The sequence below is a fragment of the Neomonachus schauinslandi genome, chromosome 2 (genome assembly GCF_002201575.2).
Source record: "Neomonachus schauinslandi chromosome 2, ASM220157v2, whole genome shotgun sequence".
Classification (NCBI taxonomy): Eukaryota; Metazoa; Chordata; class Mammalia; order Carnivora; family Phocidae; genus Neomonachus; species Neomonachus schauinslandi.
Genome location: NC_058404.1, coordinates 170,034,848 through 170,059,402, shown reverse-complemented (window position 1 = coordinate 170,059,402; position 24,555 = coordinate 170,034,848). Strand labels below are relative to the sequence as shown.

The following is a 24,555-nucleotide window of genomic DNA, read 5'->3' as shown; positions in this document are numbered from 1 at the left end:
ATTGTATTTTTAAGTTATAGAAACTTAAATAAATAAATGTTATAGAAACATTTATTTCTGCTCTAATCTTTATTATTTCCTTCCTTCTGTTAGTTTTAGGTTTTGTTTGTTATTCTTTTCCTAGTTCCTTTGGGTGTAAGGTTAGGTTGTTTATTTGAGATTTTTCTTGCTCCTGAGGTAGGCCTGTATTGCTATTAACGTCCCTCTTAGAAGTGCTTTTGCTGTGTCCTGAAGGTTTCGAGCCATTTTGTTTTCATTTTCATTTCTTTTCATGTACTTTTTAATTTTTTCTTTTATTTCTTAGATGAACCATCCATTGTTTAGTAGCATGTTATTTAACCTCCATGTATTCATGGTCTTTCCAGAGTTTTTCTTGTGGTTGACTTCTAAGAAGTTTCCTAGCATTGTGGTGAGAAAAGATGCATAGTATTGCTTCATTCTCTTTGAATTTGTTGAGGCCTGTTTTGTGGCCTAACATGTGATCTCCCTTCTGGAGAATGTTCCATGTGCACTTGAAAAGAATGTGTATCCTGTTGTTTTAGAGTGGACTGTTCTGAATATTTCTGTTAATCCACCTGGTCCAGTGTGTCATTCAAAGCCATTATTTCATTGTTGACTTTCTGTTTAGATGATCTATCCATTGATGTAAGTGCGGTGTTAAAGTCCCTACTATTATTGTGTTATTATGAACTAGTTCCTTTAAGTTTGTTATTAACTGTTTTATATATTTGGGTGCTCCCATGTTGGGTGCATAAACATTTACAATTGTTACCTCTTATTGGATTGTCCCCTTTATTATTAGTGTCCTTCTTTGTTGTTACAGTCTTTGTTTTAAAGTCTATTTTGTCTGATCTGAGTATTGCTACTCTGGCTTTCTTTTGACACCCATTTGCATGATGAGTGTTTCTCCATCCCCTCACTCTCAATCTGGAGGTGTGTTTAGATCTGAAATGAGTCTCTTGTAGGCAGCATACAGATGGGTCTTGTTTTAATCCATTCTGTCACCCTGTGTCTTATGATTGGTGCATTTAGTACATTTACATTCAAAGTAATTATTGATAGATATGTATTTAATGCCATTGTATTACTTGTTTTGTGGTTATGTCTGAAGATTTTCTCTGATCCTTTCTTGTTCTTTCTTTCATGGATTGCTGGCTTTCTTTAGTGATATATTTGGATTTCTTTCTCTTTATTCTTTGCCTGTTTATTAGTAGTTTTTGATTTGTGGTTACCATTAGGTTTGTATATAACATCTACATGTAGCAGTCTATATTAAGTTAATGGTTATCTAAGTTTGAGCTCATTCTTTACTCTTCTCTTCCCCATGTTTTAGATATATGATGTCATACTTTACATCCTTCTATTTCGTGAGTTCCTTGACTGATTTTTTACAAAAGTATTTATTCATTTTTTGTTTTTTGGGTTTTTTTTTTAAGATTATTTATTTATTTGATATGAGAGAGAGAGAGCAAGCACAAGCAGGTGAAGTGGCAGGCAGAGGGAGAAGCAGGCAGAAGCAGGCTCCCCGCTGAGCAGAGAGCCCAATGTGGGACTTGATCCCAGGACCCTGGGATCATGACCTGAGCCAAAGGCAGACACTTAACTGACTGAGCCACCCAGGCGTCCCCAGAAGTGTTCATTTTTGCTGCTCTTGTGTTTCCTACCTTCATACTGTCATTTTTGGTCTTTCCTTTCCACTCAAAGAGTCCCCTTTAATATTTCTTGCAGGGCTGGCTTAGTGGTCATGAACTCCTTTAGTTTTTGTTTGTCTGGGAAATTCATTATCTCTCCTATTCCAAATGATAGCCTTGCTGGATAGAGTATTCTTGCCTGCAAGTTTTTCCCATTCAGCACTTTGAGTATATCACGCCACTTCTTTCTGGCTTGGAAAGTTTCTAATTAAAAATCCATCGATAGTCTTATGGGGTTTCCTTTGTACGTAACTGTCTTCTTTTCTCTTGTTGCTTTTAATAATTTTTCCTTATCACTATATTTTGCCATTTTAATTATAATATGTCTTGGTGGGGCACCTGGCTGGCTCTGTTGGTAAAGCATGAGACTCTTGATCTCAGGGTTGTGAGCTTGAGCCCCATGTTGGGTGTGGAGCCTACTTAAAATTAAAAAACAATATGTCTTGGTGTGGATCTGCTTTTGTTGATTTTCTTGGGGGTTCTCTGTGCCTTCTGGATCTGGGTATCTGTTTCCTTCCCCAGATGAGTGAAGTTTTTAGCTATTACTTCTTCAATTTTCTGCCCCCTTTTCTCTCTCTTCCTCTTCTGGGACTCCTATAATAAGAACGCTATTACGTTTGATGGAGTTGCTGAGTTCCCTAAGTCTATTCTTGTTTTGCATAATTTTTTCTCTCTTTTGTTCAGTTTGATTACTTTCCATTACTCTGTCTTCTAGGTCATTAATTTGTTCCTGTGCTTCTTCCAGCCTGCTGTTCATTCCAGCAAGCGTGTTTCTCATTTCGTTTATTGAGCCCTTTATCTCTGCTATGCTATTCCTTACCTCTTTGTTAAAGGTCTCACTGATGTCTTCCCCTCTTTTCTCAAGTCTAGTATCTTTATGATCATTGTTTTATTTTTTTATTTTTTGGGTTCCATTTGTTTAGTGATCTGATTACTCCACAGAGGAGTTAAGATGGGAGGGAGCTTCAGCATCACCCACCTTCCCAGACGGCAAGAGCTCCAAAGCGTGTGCAAGACAGTAAAGTCACTGCTTCCTGGGAAGGTGTGAACTGTGGGCTGTGAGCCCCCTGGCCTTGGCCTTGGGCGATCAAGGTAATGGAGCACCAGCCACTTTCCTAAGCCCAAGTGAGGCAAGGTGCACCTGCACAGATTGTGAAACAGGGTTCAGGATTTCTCCTCTCATAACTGAGAGCCCAGAGATCTGTACTACTGTTGGTGCACTCCTTCAGTGGGTCAAAGATCATCATCACTCTGGCTGCTTGGAAGGATTTAACCAGAGTGAGTCATGTAGTGACTGATGCTGGAGCAGCTGGTGAGAGCTGCCTCCCTTTGAATTCTGTCTCCAAGCACAGCCTGGGGAAGATAAACACAAGCTTTAGTGAGGGCTAGAGCCTGTCTCAGAATCAGGTCCCATAGGGGTGAGTTGAGACCAGCAAGGAGGGGACAGTGGGCTGAGGAGAAGAGAAGGTGGGGATGCACCATCATTCAAAGACAATCTAGGCTTACAGCCCACCTCCCTGGGGCTCCCAAAGGAGCAAGAGGCTGAGGTAAGCCCGCAGCTGGGCCCTCCAGGCCCATCCTGGCAGCAGGGTATGGGCCGTCGTTGCAGACCAGTGTTTTTCCCAAGAAGAACCCGTGGAGAGCCACGACTTCCTGATTCTTCAGCTAGCCCTCTCCCCGTCTGAATGTCGGGGCCTCCAGTTCCACAGTGGGATGGTTGGAGTGTGGCCACAGGGCAGAGTCTAGCTGGAATGGGTATTCACTGCCTGCCTATGGCTCCTGAGAGGCAGAAGTTCCTTTGCCTTTCCAGCTGAACTTCAGCAAGTGGCTAAATATTCAGAAGCACACTGCCCTGGCTTGGGGCCATCATTCAGGAACTCATGACCCAGCCCATGGCCACACGTGCCACAGGGCCCTTTTAAGGCTTCAGGTGTATTGTGCTCCTGATGCTTGGCCACACGATCAGCATGCATGGTCTCAGTGAAAGCGGCCATGTGTTCACACTTTGAGCAGCTGAAGAAAAGCTCATAGTCCTACTTGGTGCACACATAGACAAGTGGCTCAAAGTGGTTCTCGAAAACCTCGCCCCCAAAGAAGCTGTAGAATGACATGACACCAGCAGGACCATAGTGCGACCACTGCCTCAGAGAGATCTGAGGCCAGTGGCTGATGAATGCCTGGCCTGCACTGGGGGCCCCAACTCTCCTCTCAAGCATGATCATATGCTTTAAATAGTATGTTACTTATATGTTTTACTTAGATCTCTAGCTGTGACCTTGTCCTGTTCTTTCATTTGGAACAAATTCCTCTGTCTTCTCATTTTGTGTAAGTCTCCGTGTTAGGAAAAGTCAGCTATGTCTCCTGTTCTTGAGGGTAATGCCTTTATGAAGAAGAGGTCTTTAGTGCCCTGCAGTGTAGTGTCCCCTGTTCCCCAGGGCTGACACTTCTTGGAGTGTCTCCAGTGTGTGCTGTGTGTGCTCTGCTATTGTGGCCTGGCCACTTTATCCTTCAGGCCCGTCACCTGCAGAGGCTCTCTTTGTCTGTTGTGGGCAGTATTTGGTCTCTGGCCTGAATGTGGTGCATTTTAACTAGGTATGCTGTGGTCTGCTTGTGAAATGAGACATGTCTCTACTGTCACCAGAACCGAGGCCTCACCAAAACTCCCGGGTCAGGAGATATGATGTTGGCAGGGATCTGGGCCAGTCTTCTGGGAAAGCACACAGTGAGCTTGAGGCAAGGGTGACTAGAAAGAGCAATTGTTCCAGAGGGTGAGGGGTCAGGGCTTGGTGTAAGCAAGTTAGGTGGGGAGTGTTAGCCCTGTGCTTATGCTGAGGGGCAGGAGAGGGAAATGATGCCAGCCAGTTCCTTTGTTCTTGGAGGGTTCTCTCCATTGAATGCTGCCTCTTTGGGACATGCTCCAAGATGAACAAATAACCTCCTGACTCCGTGTTCCAGGCACTCTTCAGATTGCTGTTTCCACACTGTATGTCTGTGGGCTGTTTGCCTGCCTTCTCTCCCGAAGCAGTCCCAATGTCCTCTGAGCTCTCCCAGATCCAAGCATGCTGACCTTTAAAACTCCAGGCTTTAAATTCTGTTGGTTAAAAGAACTCACCAAACTCACCTCTCACTTCCCAAGTCCATTGCTATGGAGGTTCGTCTTTTCTGTGTGTTCTCCTGTGTGCTAGTGTATCACTCACCCATCTCTGAGACCGCGGCTCCCTCCCCACTGCAGCTCCACTATCTATTTCTCCCCCAAGCTGAGTCTCTACACTTACTACATTCTTCAGTGTGGCCTCTTCTCTACGTTGGGTTGTGGAGTTTGTTCTGCCAGTCTTCAGATCAATTTCTGGGGTATTTAGGATGATTTGATAGTTATTAAGTTGTATCTCTGGGACATGGTGAGCCTAGGATCCTCCTACTCTGCTGCCATCTTCCAAGAACTCCTGTAGACCTGGATTTAAAGGGCTCATGTGATTAGGTCGGGCCCACCCTGATAATATGCATAGCTTAAGGTTAACTAATTTGAGACCTTAATTACATCTGCAAAATTCCTTTTCCGAGGTGTCTCATTTTCCTGGGCTACACAACAAATTATCCCAAACCTGGTGACTTTATTTATTTATTTATTTTTTTTTAAACCTGGTGACTTTAACAAGAGAAATTTATTCTTGCACAGTTTGGGACACCAAAAGTCTGAATGTCAAGGTGTTGGCAGGTTGGTTGGCTTTTGGGGCCTCTGAGGAGAATGTTTTATGCCTCTCTCCCAGCTTCTGTGTTTCTTAGCAATCTTTGGTGTCCTTGGCTTGTAGCTGTGTCACTCTTTGTCTCCATCTTCACATGGCCCTCTTCCCCTTTGTGTCTATCTGCCCTACTTATAGGGACACCATATTGAATTTAGGGTCTACTCTACTCCAGTATTATCTCATCTTAACTAATGATATCTATAAAGACACCATTTAACAAATAAGGTCACATTCTGGGTTTTGGGTGGGCATGAATTTTTGGTGGAACATAATTCAACCCCTAACAGTCCACTGTGGCTCCCTAAAATTGAGGTCTGTCTCATGCATGAAATACATCCAACTCACCCCAATATCCTCAGGTCCTCACCCATTCCAGGATCAATTCTAAATCCAAAATCTCATCTAAATATCAATTCTACAGATTCCAAATGTGATCATCTAAGGTATGTGTGAGACTGGGTATTAATTTATTATTTGAAGAAATGGCCTGTAAGCTGGAGTTTAGAAATAACTTTGTTATGTGGAGACAGTTTCTATAAGGTAACTTGACCAATCTTAATTAGGATTATTATTACCATTTAAAAAGACAGCATATATAGCTAAGACATATCATATGTATTAAACACTTACTGAATATTTATTATGTACCAGACACTCTTTTAGGTGCTAGGAATATATTATAAATTAAAATTGACAAAACCCCAACCTTCATATTTACATTCTGGAACTAAATATGTTCCCAATTGGTAAGAAATCATTATTTTCGAAGAGTATTCTTTACCTTATGTGAATAAAATTTTTTTGATCATTTCTATTTGTGTAGAGCATATATATGAATAGGCTCAGAAATTCAATTTGTTGATTATAAGGTTGCCTTTAGAACCTACACAGCTATTATATTTCAGCTTAGTTCAACATAAACATTTATTAAGAACCACCATTTGGGGGCGCCTGGGTGGCTCAGTCGTTAAGCGTCTGCCTTTGGCTCTGGTCATGATCCCAGGGTCCTGGGATCAAGCCCCACATCAGGCTCCCTGCTCTGAGGGGAGCCTGCTTCTCCCTCTCCCACTCCCCCTGCTTGTGTTCCCTCTCTCGCTGTGTCTCTCTCTGTCAAATAAATAAAATCTTTAAAAAAAAAAAAAAAAAGAACCACCCTTGCGCCACTCTTTGGCATGTCATTTGAGGTCATATGGGTCTGCCTGCATCCTAAGCGACCTCTACATCCACTTACTCACTTTATATCCCAGCCACTTGGAAACACTTGCTGTACCCTGAACACATTTTTAAGTTATTATTATTTTTTCAATTTAATTTAAAAATTAATTTAAAATAAATTTAAATTAAATTAAAATAATTATCTTTTAAATTTTAGCTAGTTAACATACAGTGCAATACTGGTTTCTGGAGCAGAATTCAGCAATTCATCACTTACATACAACACTCAGTGCCCATAATAGCAAGTGCCCTCTTTAATACCCATGGGCTAGGTGGGTGCATCTAGCCCATCCCCCACCCACTTCCCTCCATCAACCCTCAGTTTGTTCTCTATTTTTAAGAGTCTCTTATGGAATGTTTCCCTCTTTTTTTCTTTTCCCCCTTCCCATATGTTCATCTATTTTCCTTCTTAAATTGCACATGAATGAGATCATATGGTATTTGTCTTTCTCTGACTTATTTCACTTAGCATAATACTCTCTAGCTCCAACCATGTCCTTGCAAATGGCAAGATTTCATTCTTTTTGATGGCTGAGTAATATTCCATTGTGTACATATACCACATTTTCTTTATCCATTCATCAGTCAATGGGGTTCTCTCCATAGTTTGGTTATTGTTGATAATGCTGCTATATAAATATCAGGGTGCATGTATCCCTTTGAATCTGTATTTTTGTATCCTTTGGGTAAATATCTAGTAGTGCAACTGCTGGATCATAGGGTATGAACACACCTTTTTATGACACACTTGTGCTTTTGTTCATGTTCTTCTTTCTGCCTAGAAATACTTTATGTTACTGGAAACTTACTCATTCTTCAAGACACAGCACCAATGGTTCTTCTTTGGTGGAGTCTTCATATCTGCCATCCCATGGCCAGAGTTAATTGTACCTTATTCCTACATGATTTTGTCTCTACTTGGCTCAGCATTCTTATTGGGTCTTCTTTATATTATTATAAAGTTTCTCCAACTAAATTGTAAACTATTCAAAAGAATTAATATTTATGTGCCTTGCACATAGTAGGCAAATAGTGAATGAATAAATATACATTTAAAATGGTTTCAAATCACTAAATTCTACACCTCAAACTAGTATTACACTGTTAACTAATTGGAATTTAAATAAAAACTTGAAAAAAAAGGTGTTAAATTTCAAAATATACAAAATTATTAACAAGAGTTCCTGACACCTTAATTTATATGGAAAAATGTTTATTCCTTTTTTAGATATATTTTAATTGCAAAAGCATGGGAATATAAGAATTATTTATTATTTATGAATGAACCACTTACTACTGAATGAGAAATTAAATAGTAAATATAAAAACCAAGATGTTATTTTCCACATAATAGTGATTAGAGCTTTTTATGTTTCTGGCACAACAAAAGTGTTGTTGTGCACTTTCTTGAGCACTGTGTAACACATTCACTAATACTCAAAAAGCGGTTGGGAAGAATAATGTAGTTAAAACGATAGGCCATTTTTATATTGTAACTGTGCAAAAAGTAATCAAAAGAAGGAAGTCATACTTTTTGTATTTTGACAACATGTGAAAGTGAAGGATTTTTTCTATTTTATCTTTGTGATTACTATGCATATTTACCTGTTTTGATAATGGAAGTCTTTCTGTTAAGATATTAGTGACTTGGAAAAGGATTTTTAATTTGTGGCAAGGTTGATATTCTTGGCATAGTTGCTTAAAGATGCAAACCTTGGGAAGCAAAATAAATTATGAGCTAACATGAAATATTAGAGCTTTTAATTTATAATATTGTTCTACTTTGGCATTTTATTCTTATTTAGAATTTTTGTTTAAATGGTTAAAAAACAGAAGAAAAATTGTTGAAATTTACTGTCATTCTCGATTGGCAGACAAGCCATTCTAACCATTTCCTGTTTGCTCATTTCTATTGCAGGCTTAGTCCTCCTGTCCTTCCACTGTGCTCCTTAAAGGAAATACATCTGTCTACTGATAAATTTTTCAGAATGGAACCATCTGGAATTACCAATGGTTGTTTTCTTTCTGTTCTAACAAGGGAGGTAAGGGGGGAAAATTCCAATCCATGTCATACTTTGGAATTAAGAAAGAACAAACCTCATAAAGAGGAACCTAGGTACTTTGTGAACATTTTGTAATGGTGTGCTTATTTATGAATACCCACCATTTGCATCGACATGGATGGGACTGGAAGGGATTGTGCTAAGTGAAATAAGTCAAGCAGAGAAAGTCAATTATCATACGGTTTCACTCATATGCGGAACATAAGGAATAGCGCGGAGGACCACAGGGGAAGGGAGGGAAAACTGAATGGGAAGAATTCAGAGAGGGGGACAAACCATGAGAGACTCTGGACTCTGGAAACAAACTGAGGGCTACAGAAGGGAGGGGGGTGGAGGGATGGAGTAACCGGGTGATGGGTATTAAGGAGGGCACGTGTTGTGATGAGCACCGGATGTTATACACAACTAATGAATCGTTGAACACTACATCAAAAACTTTCAATGTACTATATTCTGGCTAACTGAACATAAAAAAAAAAAATAGCTAAAAGACAGGAGAAAGAGTTACTACTGTGTGGCACAAAAATCCCTATTTTTTTTTAAGGGTACTTATTTTTTTTAGTAAGCTCTACATCCAACATAGAGCTCGAACCCACGACCCTCAGATCAAGAGTTGCTCACTCTTCTGACTGAGCCCCCCAGGCGCCCCCAAATCCCTATTTTTATCTTCCTATTCCTCCTGAGCGTTCCTCCCTTGCCTGCTCTCCACCCCCACTTTCCAAGCACTTTGCCAACATGTAGTTCATCTAAGCTCACATGGAAGAAATAAGGCCTAGAATTTTTTTTTCTATCAGATTTACAAATGGGGAAGTTTAAGTACAAAAAGACAGTCATTTGCTGAGTTTTATGGGATATATTTGGGACTAAGGCCTAAAAACCATTTCTTTTATAGTAATAAAGGTACTCATTTGTTTTTCCTGAAGCTGAGAACATTTGTAATATGCACAGCAATAGTTAACTCTGACACTGAGTAACTGCTGCTTTTAATTGTAGCGGGACCCATCTGAGACAGTGTCTGTGAGAGACGTTCTGGCCCGGGCTGCCGCTAAGGGTCTACTGGATGGAATTGAGTTGGGTAAATCTTCAAAGCGGGAGAAGAAGAAGAAAAAATCAAAAATATCATTGCCGAAAGCTCCCACTAGTGACAATAACAGCATCCAAACGAAAATCGCTGAGTTCCTGAATCGAGAAACGAATGCACATGCTAATCGGTCAGAGACATTGACAACAAAAACATCTCTGGCACAGAAAAATGCCACTTCAGCAGCTTCTTCCTCGCCGGTCAGAAAACCCGGCAAGCCCGCCGCCAATCCCTTAGTGCCTACATTTATGAAGAACACAGCTCACCCCAGACCATATGAACGGCAGACAAACTTCGTAAGACCTCGCCCAGAAGACAGAGTGATCGCACTGAAACCCATAGAGATTGTTTTGCCTCCAGTGATGTTGCCATCTTCAAGTCCCCACAGGATCAAATCTCAGATACCAACTCAACATTTTTACTATCATTGGCTTGGACCCAAGACTGGTTACTTTCCCTCACCATCAATAACCAGAAGAGGGGAAAAGCCTAAGGAGAACTTACCTTCTTCCCCACTCAGACGTCCTCGACCATGGCTTTGACTGTGTTGTGGTTTTTACAGACGTCAAGGGCAGTTGACTTTTTGTCAAAGTCTGATACCTCTCTGAAGGTTAGATTACCCTACACAAGATACTCACGCTTTTGGTCACTTAGTATCTTCTACATGTGATAGAACCTTCAAGGGAATTAAGACAAGTGAGAAACAATAATGTAGGCAATTCAACAAGGCCGAAGTCCTGCACTGCAACAGCTCAGTGCTGATCTGTTCTACAATGTCCAGCTGTAGACTCAGGATCAGCTGTTAGAACTTGCCTCCCTCTTGCTAACTTCCAGTCGGGACTCAGGACACTGTTTTAAGAGGAAGCTGCAACAGTTTTTCCTGAAGGGAAACACTGTCTGCCTTATAACAGACTTGAGGCGGGTTTATTAGAAAGTGCAGATAGGGAAAAGCTGCCGGCCTCTCACACCGACTTGAGCTTGCTTTTCCGGATCTATTCACTTGTGGTTTGACATTTTCAATCACTATGGAGGTCGATTTTTTTCCTTAAAAAATCAAAATATTCTTTAAACGTGGGATGGCATGAGTTTTTGTAATGTGATTGACATTGAGTCCGAGTAGGAAGAACAGAAGGTTCCGAAGTTCCAGGTGTGGGTAGTTCAGCTGCACGTTAGTACCAGAGCGAAAACAGTTTCTCATGGGAAAAGCTTCCAGGATCCTGAGCAGATGGAACATAGTCCACTATCCCTGCTGACCGTGCCAAATATGGTTGGAAAAAAGTGTACACAGATTGCCATCTAAACAGTATTAACTCTGAGGAAGAGGCAAACCTGCTGAATACAAGTGACACCGATTATTAAAGAAATCCATAAAAATGTCTGATTCTGTTCCAAGATCAGGTGAAACGGTAAAATCTACAAGTCATTCTGAATGGCACACGGTAATCAAACTTTGGGAAATCATTTCTGATGTACAATTAAAATATATTGTAGAGCACTATGTTAATTATATTAAAAGTCAATTCATCTTGGATGTATTATCAATTGCCTACCAAGAATTGGTATGATTATCATTTCTGGGTCTATTGATTCTTTTTTCATCATGGAAACAGAAATTGTTTGACATTAAATCAAATGAGTTACAACTATGAAACCTATTGTTTAAAAAATGTTCATAGACACAAAGTTTGAATATAAAGTTCTATTTTCAGAATCCAGTTGTGTTGAACAGTGTTATGTAAATTCCTAAATGTTCAATTCAGGTGGCATGATTTCAGTAGAATATTATCCTCTTCAAGATGAATTTTTAGGTCGATTTTAGCTCTAATATTCTAGTCGTTATTTTCTCACTTGAAGTGAGGATAAACAAAATGGTGAATTTCATTTTAGTAGTAATAAATATTTTCGCTGAAAATTTACATTTATCAGAATGTGTCAGCGAAGGAAACAGGCCTTTTTATACGTGAACTTCTATTTTAAATCCCCAAAGAATTCTCAATTATGACTCTCAGAAAGTACAGAAATGTTTTAAGTGCCCAACTTAATTTACTGATTTCAAAAATCAAAAACGATAGACTTCTTTGCTTCATAAATTAGGTCTTTCCTCATACTATTGTCTGGCTCTGGGCGCTCCAGGCCTCTAGAGGGCTAGCTGGTGTAGCTGAATTGAACTTGGTTGGGTAAAGAGCTGGTATTTTATCCCTGGAATCGCTAATTCCTCCTGCCCTCTTCCCCTGCCCCAGGCTGAAAAGTATTCCATTGTCCAAAAGTAGCAGGTCTGAGATATTTATTTTCTGTGATGTTATACAAACTCTCATTGTAGAGGAATAGTTCAGGATATTTTTCTGATAAGCTTGTGATTCATGTCGTATCACAACTTAAGCCCCTTATTTTCAGTATCTCATCACACGTATCTTGTCACTCTTTTTCTCTTTAGAAATATATGGGGATTCTGAATGATTCATTAAGCCTGAAGTGTTCTTCTTTGACAGTCTTCTAAGGACGTGATCAATTATTTAAGTACTTTTGTAGAGTAAAAAAAGGAAAAAGACTTTGGATAAAAACGTGAGAATTCTAGTGAAGGAGAATATGGATTACACTCACATTTTCCGTTCTTGAACTTCTTAGAGAAAAGTGCTGCAAAAATCTAAAATAATGAATTTACTGGTAGATTCTCCAATAGCAAATTTTATCTGAAATTACCATTAATATAATACCTGAAACCAAAATGAAATTTTGTTCCCTCAGAGTAACTGCCTTTGAATAGAGTTAGGAAGAAACTGGGTGGGGGGGGGATGTTTCAAGATGAACCAAAAAAAAAAAAAATGCGTACATACTCTAAATTCCACTTATCTTCATATGTCTGACAGTTAAACTAGCCCTAGCCCAGATCTAACTGCTTTTCTGGTTACCTTTGATTTTGGATTTAGTTCCTGTACAGCTTTCTTTCTTTTTTTTTTTTAAGATTGCATTTATTTATTTGACAGAGAGAGAGAGAGAGAGAGCATAAGCAGGGGGAGTGGCAGAGGCAGAGGGGGAAGCAGGGTCCCCACGGAGCAAGGAGCCCGATGCAGGACTTGATCCCAGGATCCTGGGATCAGGATCTGAGCCGAAGGCAGATGCTTAACCGACTGAGCCACCCAGGTGCCCCTATTCTTCGTTCTTTGACGTCAGGTTCTTAAAAAGAACGAAAGCTAGACTATCTTGATACGAGGAAGACGGCTTCCACAAGTCTCGAGTTGGTGACTAAGGACGCCGGCTGTCATTGCTGATTGACAAATAAGGGCAGTGTGATAAATTACTCAAAATTTAAAGTTACTTTCTAGTTCTTACCAGGTGGAAATCTGCAATAACAATCCAAGCAGAATCTTTCATTACTAAAATGATCTTTAATTTGAGGTAAGAATCATTTGAAAATAAAACGACTAGCATGGAGACACTACACTTGCATTTCCATTCCTGGGTCTGTAGGATTGAGATGTCAGATCAACGAGCCAGACGTTTTATGCAGCTAAGTTTATTCTCACAACATATTACATTAAAATGTGTAAAAGTGGTCAACAGCAAACGGGGCAGAAAGCAAAAGCAAACGTTCTTTCAGGATAAACAAGCTGCTTTGGATGGCAGGGAGTGCTCTCACTGATAAAGTGTGAGCTGAATCTTTTCTCTGAAGCTGAAATAAATTAAATTTCATTTTCCTGGCTGTGTAACACACATGTCAGCTGTGTATTAGGTTAAGGAAGCCTGGCAAACTAGAGAGCTAATGGTTTTACTAGTTAAATTGTGCTAGCATCAGTTAGGGATAGGTTTTTCCCGTTGTTTGTGAAATCTTGAATTTGTGTTGTGATGCTTATGAAATGAGTGTGTCATACAAGAAAAGGAGGAAAGATTTTGGGCTTTCTAGTAAGTGACCTTGTGTAGAATGGTCTTACAAATCTCCATCATAAAATCAGACTGGATTTTTAAAAAAGTAGCAGTGCCAACAGTTTATCACGAAGAACTTACTTTAATGGAAATGGGTCTAATGTCCCTTCATGCAACCAGACAGACACAAACAGAAAACAATGTCCTAAGTGGCTATGGGTGATCTTATATCCAGGTGGAAACAAAGGGCTTGTGGACATGTGTCTTTGAGGGGAGATCACATGTGCTGTGACGGATATAAAAACAAAGCACCGCGCAGTGCTTTTGGTTTGCAAAGTAAAGTTTTTGCCAGAGGCCTGCTGGCTGTTCCCCTTGATGCCGCCAAGGAGCACATAGATGAGGTGGCAAGTCTGCGTCTGTCTAGCTGCTTTTAAAAAATAAAAGGACCTTTGAGCATTTTGCCATTTCTTCTACATATTCCAATAAAAATGTGACTACAAATCATTACAAAACCACCTTTTAGGTGACGTATAGTTCACTGAGATCGCTTAGGCCTGGATACACTGTGAGATACTATCCAGTAAAGATAATACATTAACACAATAATGCAGTATATTTCAGTAAAAATAGAATAAATAAAATAAAAATATTTCAAGCCGTATTTAACAGGTTAATTAAAACAATGGTAAGACGAACGAGGCAGAGCGGACACGGCCGCCCGTTTACCGCGTGGCAGGTCTAAAGAAGATGCATAGATAACCCGAGTGTCACCACAGCGTCAGCTGAGACACCACGCCCTCTCCCAGAGAAGTGCACACAGACCGACACACGTACTTTTTGGCCATGGCAGAAAGTGTCCGAACGCTCTGTTTAACGTAATGAATCTTACAAAAAATTAATTGCATTTAGGACGCAAAGCTGTTTTCAAAACAATATCTGCAGTAAAGTTTTCAGTATGTAAAGGCTATCGTTCATCTTAACACATCCTATAATTGCATATATCAATCAGTTTGCTACTTAAAGCTAGCTCAGTATTCTTGATCCTGAAAACAAGCAAAGGTATGCCTTAAAAATTCAACAGTGGGTTCTGGTAGAGATTTCCGACATAAAAGTGGGTGACTTAGAATTTTTATCACTAAAACCTTTCACTGTGGAGATCGAGATGAAAGATCATTGTGATTGAATTTTGAACAGCTTTTCAAAGGGCAAACTAAGGATTTTCTTAACGCAATAATTTCTTATGGCGGCACTGGTTATTTCAGATAGAATAGTACATAGGCTGGTGAGAAGTAGAATTCATTTCTAGGGCGGCATCTTTTTTGTCGTAACACTAGAGCGCTAGCAAACAGTCCCAGAATTCTGAGGGAGCAGGGGCAGGAGGCCACCTACTCCATTATGTTCTCCGGTGGCTAAGTACCATGAGTTAGGACGGTCTCTACCACCAGCACCACCACCTCTGGGAAATCTCGGAAGTTGAAGAGGCTGCACGGCATGTAAGATCCTGTCCTCTACAACACGTTTGAGGCACGCTGCAGGGAAAGAGGCCTGGACTGAGACAGGGCAATGGTTTTATGATTAAGACTGCTGTGTGAGGAACTTGGATGTATTCCCCTCCTCCTACAGGGAATTCTAAGATTTCTTGACACTAACCGGACATGCCCAGAGTTAACTGTGGAGAGACCCTTCCTCACTGATGTGGAAGTAGCATGACTTACAACAGAGCTGGGAAGCGTGGGTTCTCGTCCTGGTTCTCTCGCAAACTTCTGAGAGATCTTAGGCTACATGATTGAGCCTCTTGGTACTTTATACATATTTTTATTTCTCAAATGTGTTTAGTACCTTTCTCTACCTCATAAGGCTCAAATGGGGTAAGAATGTGGAAGCCGTTTTAACAAATACATCGCAGTAGATAAAGTGTTACTTTTTATAACTGGATGTCTTAAAATGTTAATTTTGACATTAAAAAGTAAATAAGACTAATATTTAGATTGGTCTCCTTAGCAACTTCCTTTTAAGATAATGTCAACAAGAGTCTAAATCTGTGTATCTTTATAGGTGAGAAAAGAGAAGCAGGAAAATGCTATTTTGGGGAAACTTGTTAAGCAGTCCAGTGTTGCTATGTATATTTAGCTCTGATATGAAATTTTTTAATCTTGAAAAAAATAGAAATTTAAAAATATATCTAGTAAAGTCCAACAAATTCTAATATTAAATACATAACTTCAGAAAGGTTCAATTTAATGTAATTTGTTGCCATGGACAATACATGATGGACAGACAGCTTTCTGGGCAAAAAGCATGAGGGTAAGACTGAGCTGGATATGGAATCCTAGCAGAACGTTTCACTAGGAAGACCAACATAATAATGTGGTGGAGACCCAAAATATAAATGACATTTCCTCAACTCCAAATTGCATATTGGCTACTTATCAAACTAAGGATGAAAGGCGTAGGAGAAATATTTCATTTTAACGTTGTTTGTGTAGAGAATGGCCATAGTGAACTATAATTCTCTAGCTGTATTGTACAATATAAGGCAGAAGTTTGAAATATGTCCCACCCAAAATGCATTATGATTTTCTTTCATTTTTCTTTTTTTTTTTAAATAATCGGTTTGAAAGCCATCTAGAAAGGCTATTTTTTTGCTCGATTTTAATTGCTCAAATTTGGTTTGCTTTTCAATTCTGAAGTTTCACTTCTGCCCCCAACATCCCACAAGCAGCTGTAGACCTGAAATGGCGTCCGTGCGTCCAAGAGCTCGTCAAGGAAAGCCGCCGGCTGGTTTCTGTTCTGATGCCGACAGCCAGTGTTGTCAACCAAAAGGTTTGATTTCGTGAAAGACTGAAACAAAAACTCCTCATCCTATTTTTACAGCAAATCCATGGTATCTGGTACGCGCTGGCTACTCCAAGGTTGGACACGGGGCCAAGTGCTTGCGACAGATCCAGTCCAGAAGACAGTGAAACTAACTCTGGCGCCATTCGCCCCAAGGACTCAGCTGTAGTTCACGAGGAGGGCTGTGGCCACATTCTTCTCCGTGTGCGTGAAATCAAGTAATGGTCACCATATTTACAGTAAGAAAAAGACCTTCCACTGCTCAGGATGTATCTGACTGATAGCAAAAAAAATTAGTCATGCTTCTTTTCATATCACAGGATGGTGGCAAGACAAGAGAACATGCTTGTCTAACACTGTTTGGTTAAGGATTAATTCTCTGAAGACAAAGCATCAGCAACTGAATGGAAGGCCAGGTATCAGTTCATCTTCTTTAGTGTAGCTACTCAATCTTCAGGTACATATTCCAGAATCCTTTAACATATGCAGCTATGGTGTCTCTGAGACAGGGCGTTTCTGTTTCAAAGTGTCAATGAGGGATAAGACCCCCCGTTTTACATTGGTTGTGACCCGTCTGGTCACTGAGTCTGCTGGCGGAGGAGGTGGTCGAACTTTCTGGGAAGGCGGCCTGGCTACCAAGCACTTCTGGTATCGTAACTGAAATGAAGCAGAAGTGTTTTATGGTCGTTAATGACGTGTCATCCCTTCTTGTTTAATTTCACTTTAATTCACCAATACATTTACTTCCAAAATGTAATGACCTAGCTCCTAAACATAAACCCAAGAGTTTATTTCTTAATGTGGGTATTTGAAATGTTCTCAAAAGATCATTAGGCTGGGCGCCTGGGTGGCTCAGTTGGTTAAGCGACTGCCTTCGGCTCAGGTCATGATCCTGGAGTCCCTGGATCGAGTCCCGCATCGGGCTCCCTGCTTGGCAGGGAGTCTGCTTTGCCCTCTGACCCTATCCCCTCTTCATGTGTTCTCTCTCATTCTCTCTCTCAAATAAATAAATAAAATCTTTAAAAAAAAAAAAATCATTAGGCTTGGGGCACGTGGGTGGCTCAGTCGGTTAAGCATCCGACTCTTGATCTCAGCTCAGGTCTCGATCTCAGGGAAAAAAAAGATCATTCGGCTCAACAAAGGTGTGGTGGCTTTTGCCATCCTTCTCCACCCTCTACTTGTTCTCTATATGGATAGGCTGTAATTAATATACCTAAAAGTCAAAGAGCTAATGAAAAGGCAAAGGATTGGGACAGACAATATTCGAGTTTTGTGGGAGACAGGTACAACTCTGCACATGAGGTGAGTGCTCATGGCTAACTGGGAGACAACACGGTAGAAAGGGCACAGTCTGAATCTGGGCTCTATCACTTATGTGAACTGTATGACCCAAGCAAGGTACTCAATCTCTCACCCTCAGTTGCTTCCATGTAAAATGGCACAAAGCTGGGACCTTTACAGAGGGCGTTACGATTAAGGAATCCTTGCAGAATGCCGGAAACTGGCCTAGCAACACTGAAGGCGTTCAGAAATGTTCGTTCCCTTTCCTGTTTCTTGCTTTAATAAAACAGAAGGATGTGTACAGACTTCAGGATACATTTTATCTGCAAGTCTAAATCCTAATGGATTTCAAAATTTTAAGTAATCTCAAATTCACGACCCCAAGATCAAGAGTTGCACGCTCTGCCGACCGAGCCAGCCAGAAGCCCCTAAATCCTAATGGGTTTTAAATGTCCATTAGCACTGTTGGCACCACAGACAGTTTCTCTCCTTCAGAAATGTAACACAATCCACCCGCTTTTATATTAATGAAAAGATAAGTAATTCTTCAAAATTAGATACGAAGGTTAAAATTTACCAAATACGTTTTTTCTTAATCCAAGCACTTTAAAATAATTGATTCCATGGCTGATTTTTTTAAACTCTACTTAAACATCAATAGGTTCTTTAGTACAGTGTGAAACAGGCTGATGCCTCCCCACGGGAAGCATAAACTACAGGTAGGACTCTTGAGTCACAAAGCCCAGAGATTACAGAACTAGCCCCTTTCGACCCAGTCATCCAAGAAAGGATTTCTCGTTTCCTCTGTGTAAGGTACCCTGCTAGGTCTGCACCACAACCCAGACCACACACTTCCAAAGCACAGATCTGTGAATGGGCAGCTGTCGCATCATGGTGCACTGGACTAGGAATCTCTCCTGGGAGGTGTGTCCAGTGTGAGTCAAAACTGCACCTGACGAATTTCAGGCAGGCTCACTCTCTCCTAAATTTCACCAAAATATCTTCAGCTGGGCCTATACCACACACTGCAAAAGATGCCTAAAAATTAAGTAGATTCAATGGGGCGCCTGAGTGGCTCAGTCGTTAAGCGTCTGCCTTCGGCTCGGGTCATGGTGCCAGGGTCCTGGGATCGAGCCCAGCATCGGGCTCCCTGCTCCGCGGGAAGCCTGCTTCTCCCTCTCCCACTCCCTCTACTTGTGTTCCCTCTTTCGCTGTGTCTCTCTCTGTCAAATAAATAAATAAAATCTTAAAAAAAAAAAATTAAGTAGATTCAAAAGAGTGGGTCAACACCACAGGTATTTCAGATGGTACAAATTCACACGCAGATAGTTCAGACAGAGATTCATGCAGATCGGACTCCAGAGGAAAGCCACTGAGTCAGAAATGCTGGGATCTGAGTGTAAAGAGTGTGATGTTATCAGTGCGCCTTTATACTGGATTGGCCGAGCTGCTTCAGCTGGCCACCCTATTACAATTAAAATCGTAAGCAAATGAGTAAAAATTGTTTCTTAGAGAGAAAATGAGTCTGGGAATCAGAAAACAAACTGTAACCAGTGATAAAGCTAATTATTTAATTGTCACCAGCATTTAAAATGTACAATTAAGGCTGAAAGCCATTCATTTTACGACTAAAACCATCTGTTACGATCCTTTTTCAATTTCATGAAATACCTAAATAGTCATCCTCCATTTTTGCTTGACTGGATGCTTTCATTGTCTTCATCCCGTCTCAGTCTCCCATGCTGGGTTCGGGGGTTCACCTGGACCCCTCTACCAGCTCTGTCAGCCCCAGTCCCCCCCGCCCCTTCTCTTGTGGGCAGATCTGAGTCACTAGCCTCCCGGCTCCACAGCACTTGACAAAGGCCTGAGGGCAGAAGGACTTGACAAAGGCCTGAGGGCAGAAGGACGCCAGCCCATGAGCACCCCGCAGCACCGGCTCTTGCCTTCCCTCCTTCCCTCCCCTCTCCACTCAAAGGTGTCCTTTAAGTCAGCTGGCTCCCTTCCCTGTGCCTCGCCTTGGCCATCTAGAGCCCAGCTCATCCTCTGCTTCATTCTTCACCCGGCAACTGCGTGTTTACCACGTGTAAACAACAGGGAACTCCCGCCGCCTCCCTCAACACCACCTGCTTCTCCTGGACCCCTAGTGTCTGGCTAGTCTCGAAGTCACCGTGACCCAGTGAGGAGGCTAAACCCCAGCCCTAGGCTCTTAATCTACCACCAAGACCTTGCCCCAACTGTATATCTGACCCCCATTTCTTTTCTTTTCTTTTTTTTTTAAAAGATTTTATTTATTTGAGAGAGAGAGGGAGAAGCAGACCCCCCGCTGAGCAGGGAGCCTGACGCAGGCCCGATCGCAGGACCCTGGGATCATGACCTGAGCCGAAGGCAGATGCTTAAGCCACCCAGGTGCCCCTATGACCCCCGTTTCAATCCAGCTTTGCTAGCTCATTTCCCTCAGTCTAAAAAATGTGTGAGTTTCCCCCCCCATAAAACAAGAAGCAAACCCCCTTACTGTTGTGCTTTGAACTACCCCTTCCCTGTCAGACCTTGGTCGACCTTCAGGGTCTCTGCGTCTTTTTCCTCCTGGCCACCTCTCAGTCCAGTGTGGTCTTATACTTTTACTCACAGCACCTTCTACACCACAACTGGCTCACGTGTCTCCCCCTGTAGCTAAGCTCTGTAATGCAAGGATCGGATCTCACTCGAACTTCCCAGAGTCCAGCCCATGAACGGTGGGTTGAATTAAATGAAGAACCGGTGCTTCAAATTCAGTATTGCTCATCCCTAGCCAGGCGATTCTCTACCACGTCCCAAGGCATCTGCTCCTGCTTACTCCACTGCCACACTCCTGGTTTAGACCCTCCGGAACCCAGGTGTGGACCAGTATAATGGCTTCCTGCCCATTGTCCTTTCAACCCATCCCCTCCTTTAGTTTCTCTTTTTGGGGGAGTATGCTTTTAAAATCCAGTATCAATTCATCGCTCCTGCTTAACAATGTTTGCTGAAGATAAACACGCTGGCATGACGTCACCTCCTTTTCTCAGTTCCAGCTATCCAACTTGCTGCTGCTAAGAATTAGCACCCACCCCAGGTCTTGATGCCTACATTCATACTGTTCCCTCAGTTTTTCTAGAACTTTTTTGGGGCGCCTCGGTGGCTCAGGCATTAAGCGTCTGCCTTCGGCTCAGGTCATGGTCCCAGGGTCCTGGGATTGAGCCCCGCATCAGGCTCCCTGCTCCGCGGGAAGCCTGCTTCTCCCTCTCCCACTCCCACTCCCCCTGCTTGTGTTCCCTCCCTCGCTGTGTCTCTCTCTGTCAAATAAATAAATAACATCTTAAAAAAAAAATAGAACTTTTTCAGTGCCCAGCATCATAGGTGCTCAAAGGATATCTGCAGAATGAAGGATGAGGTATTTTTGTTTGAAATCCTATATGTGGTATAAAGAGCGTGGCTGTGTCACCTGAAAAACTCGGGGCTGAACGCAGGCTTTGTCTCTTATCGCCTTTCCTCTGAGCCTCTGTTTCCTCATAAATAAAACAGAACTAACCGCCCTACAAACGGTCGTTGTAAGGACTAAGTTCACAGATACAAATTAAATATATAAGACCGACGTGCTGAAACCAACTATCTGAAATAAAAATCATTCAACACACTGCATTTCTTAAGTCCTAAGCTGGTTCTAAAGAGCACCAACTCCTACATGCCCAACATTTCCCGACCGTATACTGAAGTTAATCAGGGATCGAGAATTAAGACTCCTCCAATCTGCAGATTTGACGATCCCTGCTGTCAGGGGTACCGGAGTCCCTACAGAATGCGGCTCCATCGGCCCGGCTTCCTGTCGGCGCCCTTGGCCGCTGAGATGGCCAACTACTCGCCACGACGGATCGCGTCCGCAGGACTGGGGGCGCGACCCAGCAGAGCGTCCCTTTAGAGAGGAGACCTATTTTCCTTCAAACGAGGAGCTCCGCACTGATTTCCTGCACACAGCACGAGAGCAGAGGCCCAGGGCCGCGGCAGCGCCCCGCAGGGACCACTCACCATGCAGGCGGCCTGCACCGCCTCCGACACGTTACCCGCGTTAGGCTCGCACCAGAAAACATGGCACTCGAAGCGCTGGTTCCCGGTGTCCATGATGAAGGCAAACGTATGGACATCCTTCCCGACGCCCATGAAGGACAGGAATCGCACGCGGCACTCCACCAAGACTTCCTCTTCATTCTGCAAGACACGCTGTTGAGCAGCCCACTCTCTGTGAAGCCGGGCAAAAGTCCTACTAAATGGGCTCATTTCTTAAACCGCAGAATCAAGCCCGGAGCAGAGCAGAGAGACACTGGCATTAAAAATATATAGCTTGCCTTGATTTAGCAAGCCCTCGTATTTTTCTAGAAAGGCGAGTTTCTAAATGTGTCTGGAGAGGCCATCCCTGCTATGCGGGCGTCTCATTGACATTTAGTCTGCTCCGAACTTCGCTGCGGTTGCGTGTGTTCTGTTCTCTGGCTACCACACTGCGGGCCTGGGCGTCCACGGTGGGCAGCAGCGGGGTCACGCAAACTCGGTAGGCTTTGCTCATACAGGGCACCCGGCGGCTCAAAACCCGTTCGGCCAGGCGAACCCGCTGGAAACCTCAGGGCACCAAGAGAAAATGAGCCACGGCATCTCTTTTCATCCGGTTCTCCTTCCCATGCTAAATAGTACGCTGAATCGTATTTCTATCTAAAACCGTGTAGAAAAGCTGCCAAATCACTCCCCCCCTCCCCAAACTGGTGTCCATATGGTATCCATATGATGCAGGGTAAAGAAATGTTCGGAATTCATTCTTATGAACACCACATCCTCTGCAGCAACCATATGCAATTTTTGAATTAGTAAACACATCCAGAATGTTGACTTTTGGATCATTAACTCTTGACTTACTAAATATTCACTCAGGTGCTACAGAATTCTTTTATAGCAAATGAAAGGAGCCTGAGGCGCCATGACATTTCCTTGGGAGAAACGATGTTTAGGAGGTTTAGGCTGAGATCCGGGTAAGGGTCGGGCGGTGGGGGGTGGGCACAGAGGGGGCAGCACTTGCAGATGCTGAGGGAGAAAAGGGCGTGACACGTTTAAAGACTTAAGAAGATCCAGCCTGGCAGCCTGAGAGGCAAGGTCAGTGAGCATCTGACTCCTAACTCCTTCTGCGAAGGTGCATTGGGCTCAAAAGTGAGCTCCCCGTGGACAGAATCAAGAGCACGCCAATGCCTTGGGGTCTTTCCATGACAGGTGCCTCACAGAGGGAGAACTGAAAAGTGGTCAGGAGTCTGGAGCAGACTGCTGGACTGAATCCTGAGCTTGCTGCTTCTAGCTGTTGTGACCACAGACACTTATTCGATCTCCTTGTGCCTCAGTTTCCTCAACCATAAAATTGGGACAATCTGGTCTGAGGCTAATGCTGGCCTCTCTCAATGACCATCAGCCCCTGCTGCTCCTGACAGAACAAACCCCAGGACCTCCCACAACCGAAGCAGCTCCTGTGCCCCAACTCCAGACAAAGAGCCCGGTCCACACTGAAGCCTGGAGAGTAGCCAGAAAACCAAACCCTACAAGGAGTGACTGACGGTGTCATACAGGTACCTCTAGCAAATGATTTCCATCTCTGGGGCGCAAGAGGAAGAAAGAATTGGGAGCACCAGGAGAGAAGCTTCTTAGTTCAAAGAAAAGCACAGTGATGCAGAGATCCAGACACAAAGGCAGAAAAAAAAGCTGTTTTTTTAAAAATGCAGGCATCTTACTCACAATTAAGCATAACCACCCCTCCCCCTGCCCCCCAACCCCCAAAGGTCAAGCCTTGGCTACGTGTCTGTGTTTCACGGGAGATTACCGTAACCCACACAGACCAACCCCATGTCCGATCCTGCTCACCTTTTCACTGATGACGGTCACAGTAGCATCTGCCACATTCATGTTCACCGATGGCCAATCCTCCTTGTTGGATGAGGTCATAAGATTTTCTATGGCATTGTTCAGAGTATCCATTCCTGTGGATGGAACAGATTGCTGAACAAGGTCCTAAAGCCATTTATCACTCTCCAGCGTGGGCCCAAATCACCCAGTAGCAGCTACACCCAAACTGATCTTTTTTCTTTTTTGTAGCCCCAGAAGACATTTTGAGCATTTCATTGCTTAAAAGAAAAAAAAATGCCAGCTTTTTCAACAAAAAGAAGGGTCATGAGAACCCCTGGAGAGGTGTAGTGGGTGATGTCCAGTCTAACTGGACCACGGTGCTACTTTCTCTCCAAAGAGTCCCTAGCCCCGAGTACATAGATAGTACTTAAACAAATGTTACCTCTTCCTAAGCAAGGAGCCTTGGGAAGAGGAACGGAACAGAAGCCAGCACTCACTAGAATACCCCAATCTTCTTCCACCTTACTTTGCCACTTAAACGAGGCCAAGTGTGGAAGGCCTTGTACGTGAGCAGGATGCACTGTGCAAGGGGGCCCTCCGGCTGAGTGTTGGCAGTGCGTGGGGGGGGGTGGGGGTGGGAGAGCGATTCTACTGAGCTCTCAGTCACATACGATTTACTCATCTAAAGTGTACCATGTGCGAGTTTGTAGTGTATTCACAGAGTGGTGCAACCATCGCCACAATCAATTTTAGAACATTTTTATCACCCCGAAAAGAAACCCTGTACATTTTCGGGGTCACCATCTAGTTCTTCCCAGCCCCCTGGTCCTAGGCAATTACTGATTCAATTTCTATCTCCAGAGGGCTGTCTCTTCTTGACGTTTCGTACACATGGAATC

General features: G+C 42.6%; 2 protein-coding genes and 1 pseudogene across 2 annotated transcripts in view; 1 reads left to right on the top strand and 2 right to left on the bottom strand.

The window, feature by feature from the left end:
• NSUN7 (NOP2/Sun RNA methyltransferase family member 7) overlaps nucleotides 1-10,442 on the top strand; it is a 60,244-nt gene extending 49,802 nt beyond the window's left edge. The window contains 2 exon segments of the mRNA XM_021701640.1: nucleotides 8,568-8,691; nucleotides 9,706-10,442. Coding sequence (XP_021557315.1) covers nucleotides 8,568-8,691; nucleotides 9,706-10,335 — 754 coding nt within the window. The 3' untranslated portion in view covers nucleotides 10,336-10,442.
• LOC110590783 lies at nucleotides 3,462-3,802 on the bottom strand (annotated as a pseudogene).
• Nucleotides 10,443-12,946: 2,504 nt separating the features above from the next.
• APBB2 (amyloid beta precursor protein binding family B member 2) overlaps nucleotides 12,947-24,555 on the bottom strand; it is a 360,396-nt gene continuing 348,787 nt past the window's right edge. The window contains 3 exon segments of the mRNA XM_021701683.1: nucleotides 12,947-17,146; nucleotides 21,812-21,991; nucleotides 23,675-23,790. Of these exon segments, the coding sequence (XP_021557358.1) occupies nucleotides 16,979-17,146; nucleotides 21,812-21,991; nucleotides 23,675-23,790 (464 nt within the window). The 3' untranslated portion in view covers nucleotides 12,947-16,978.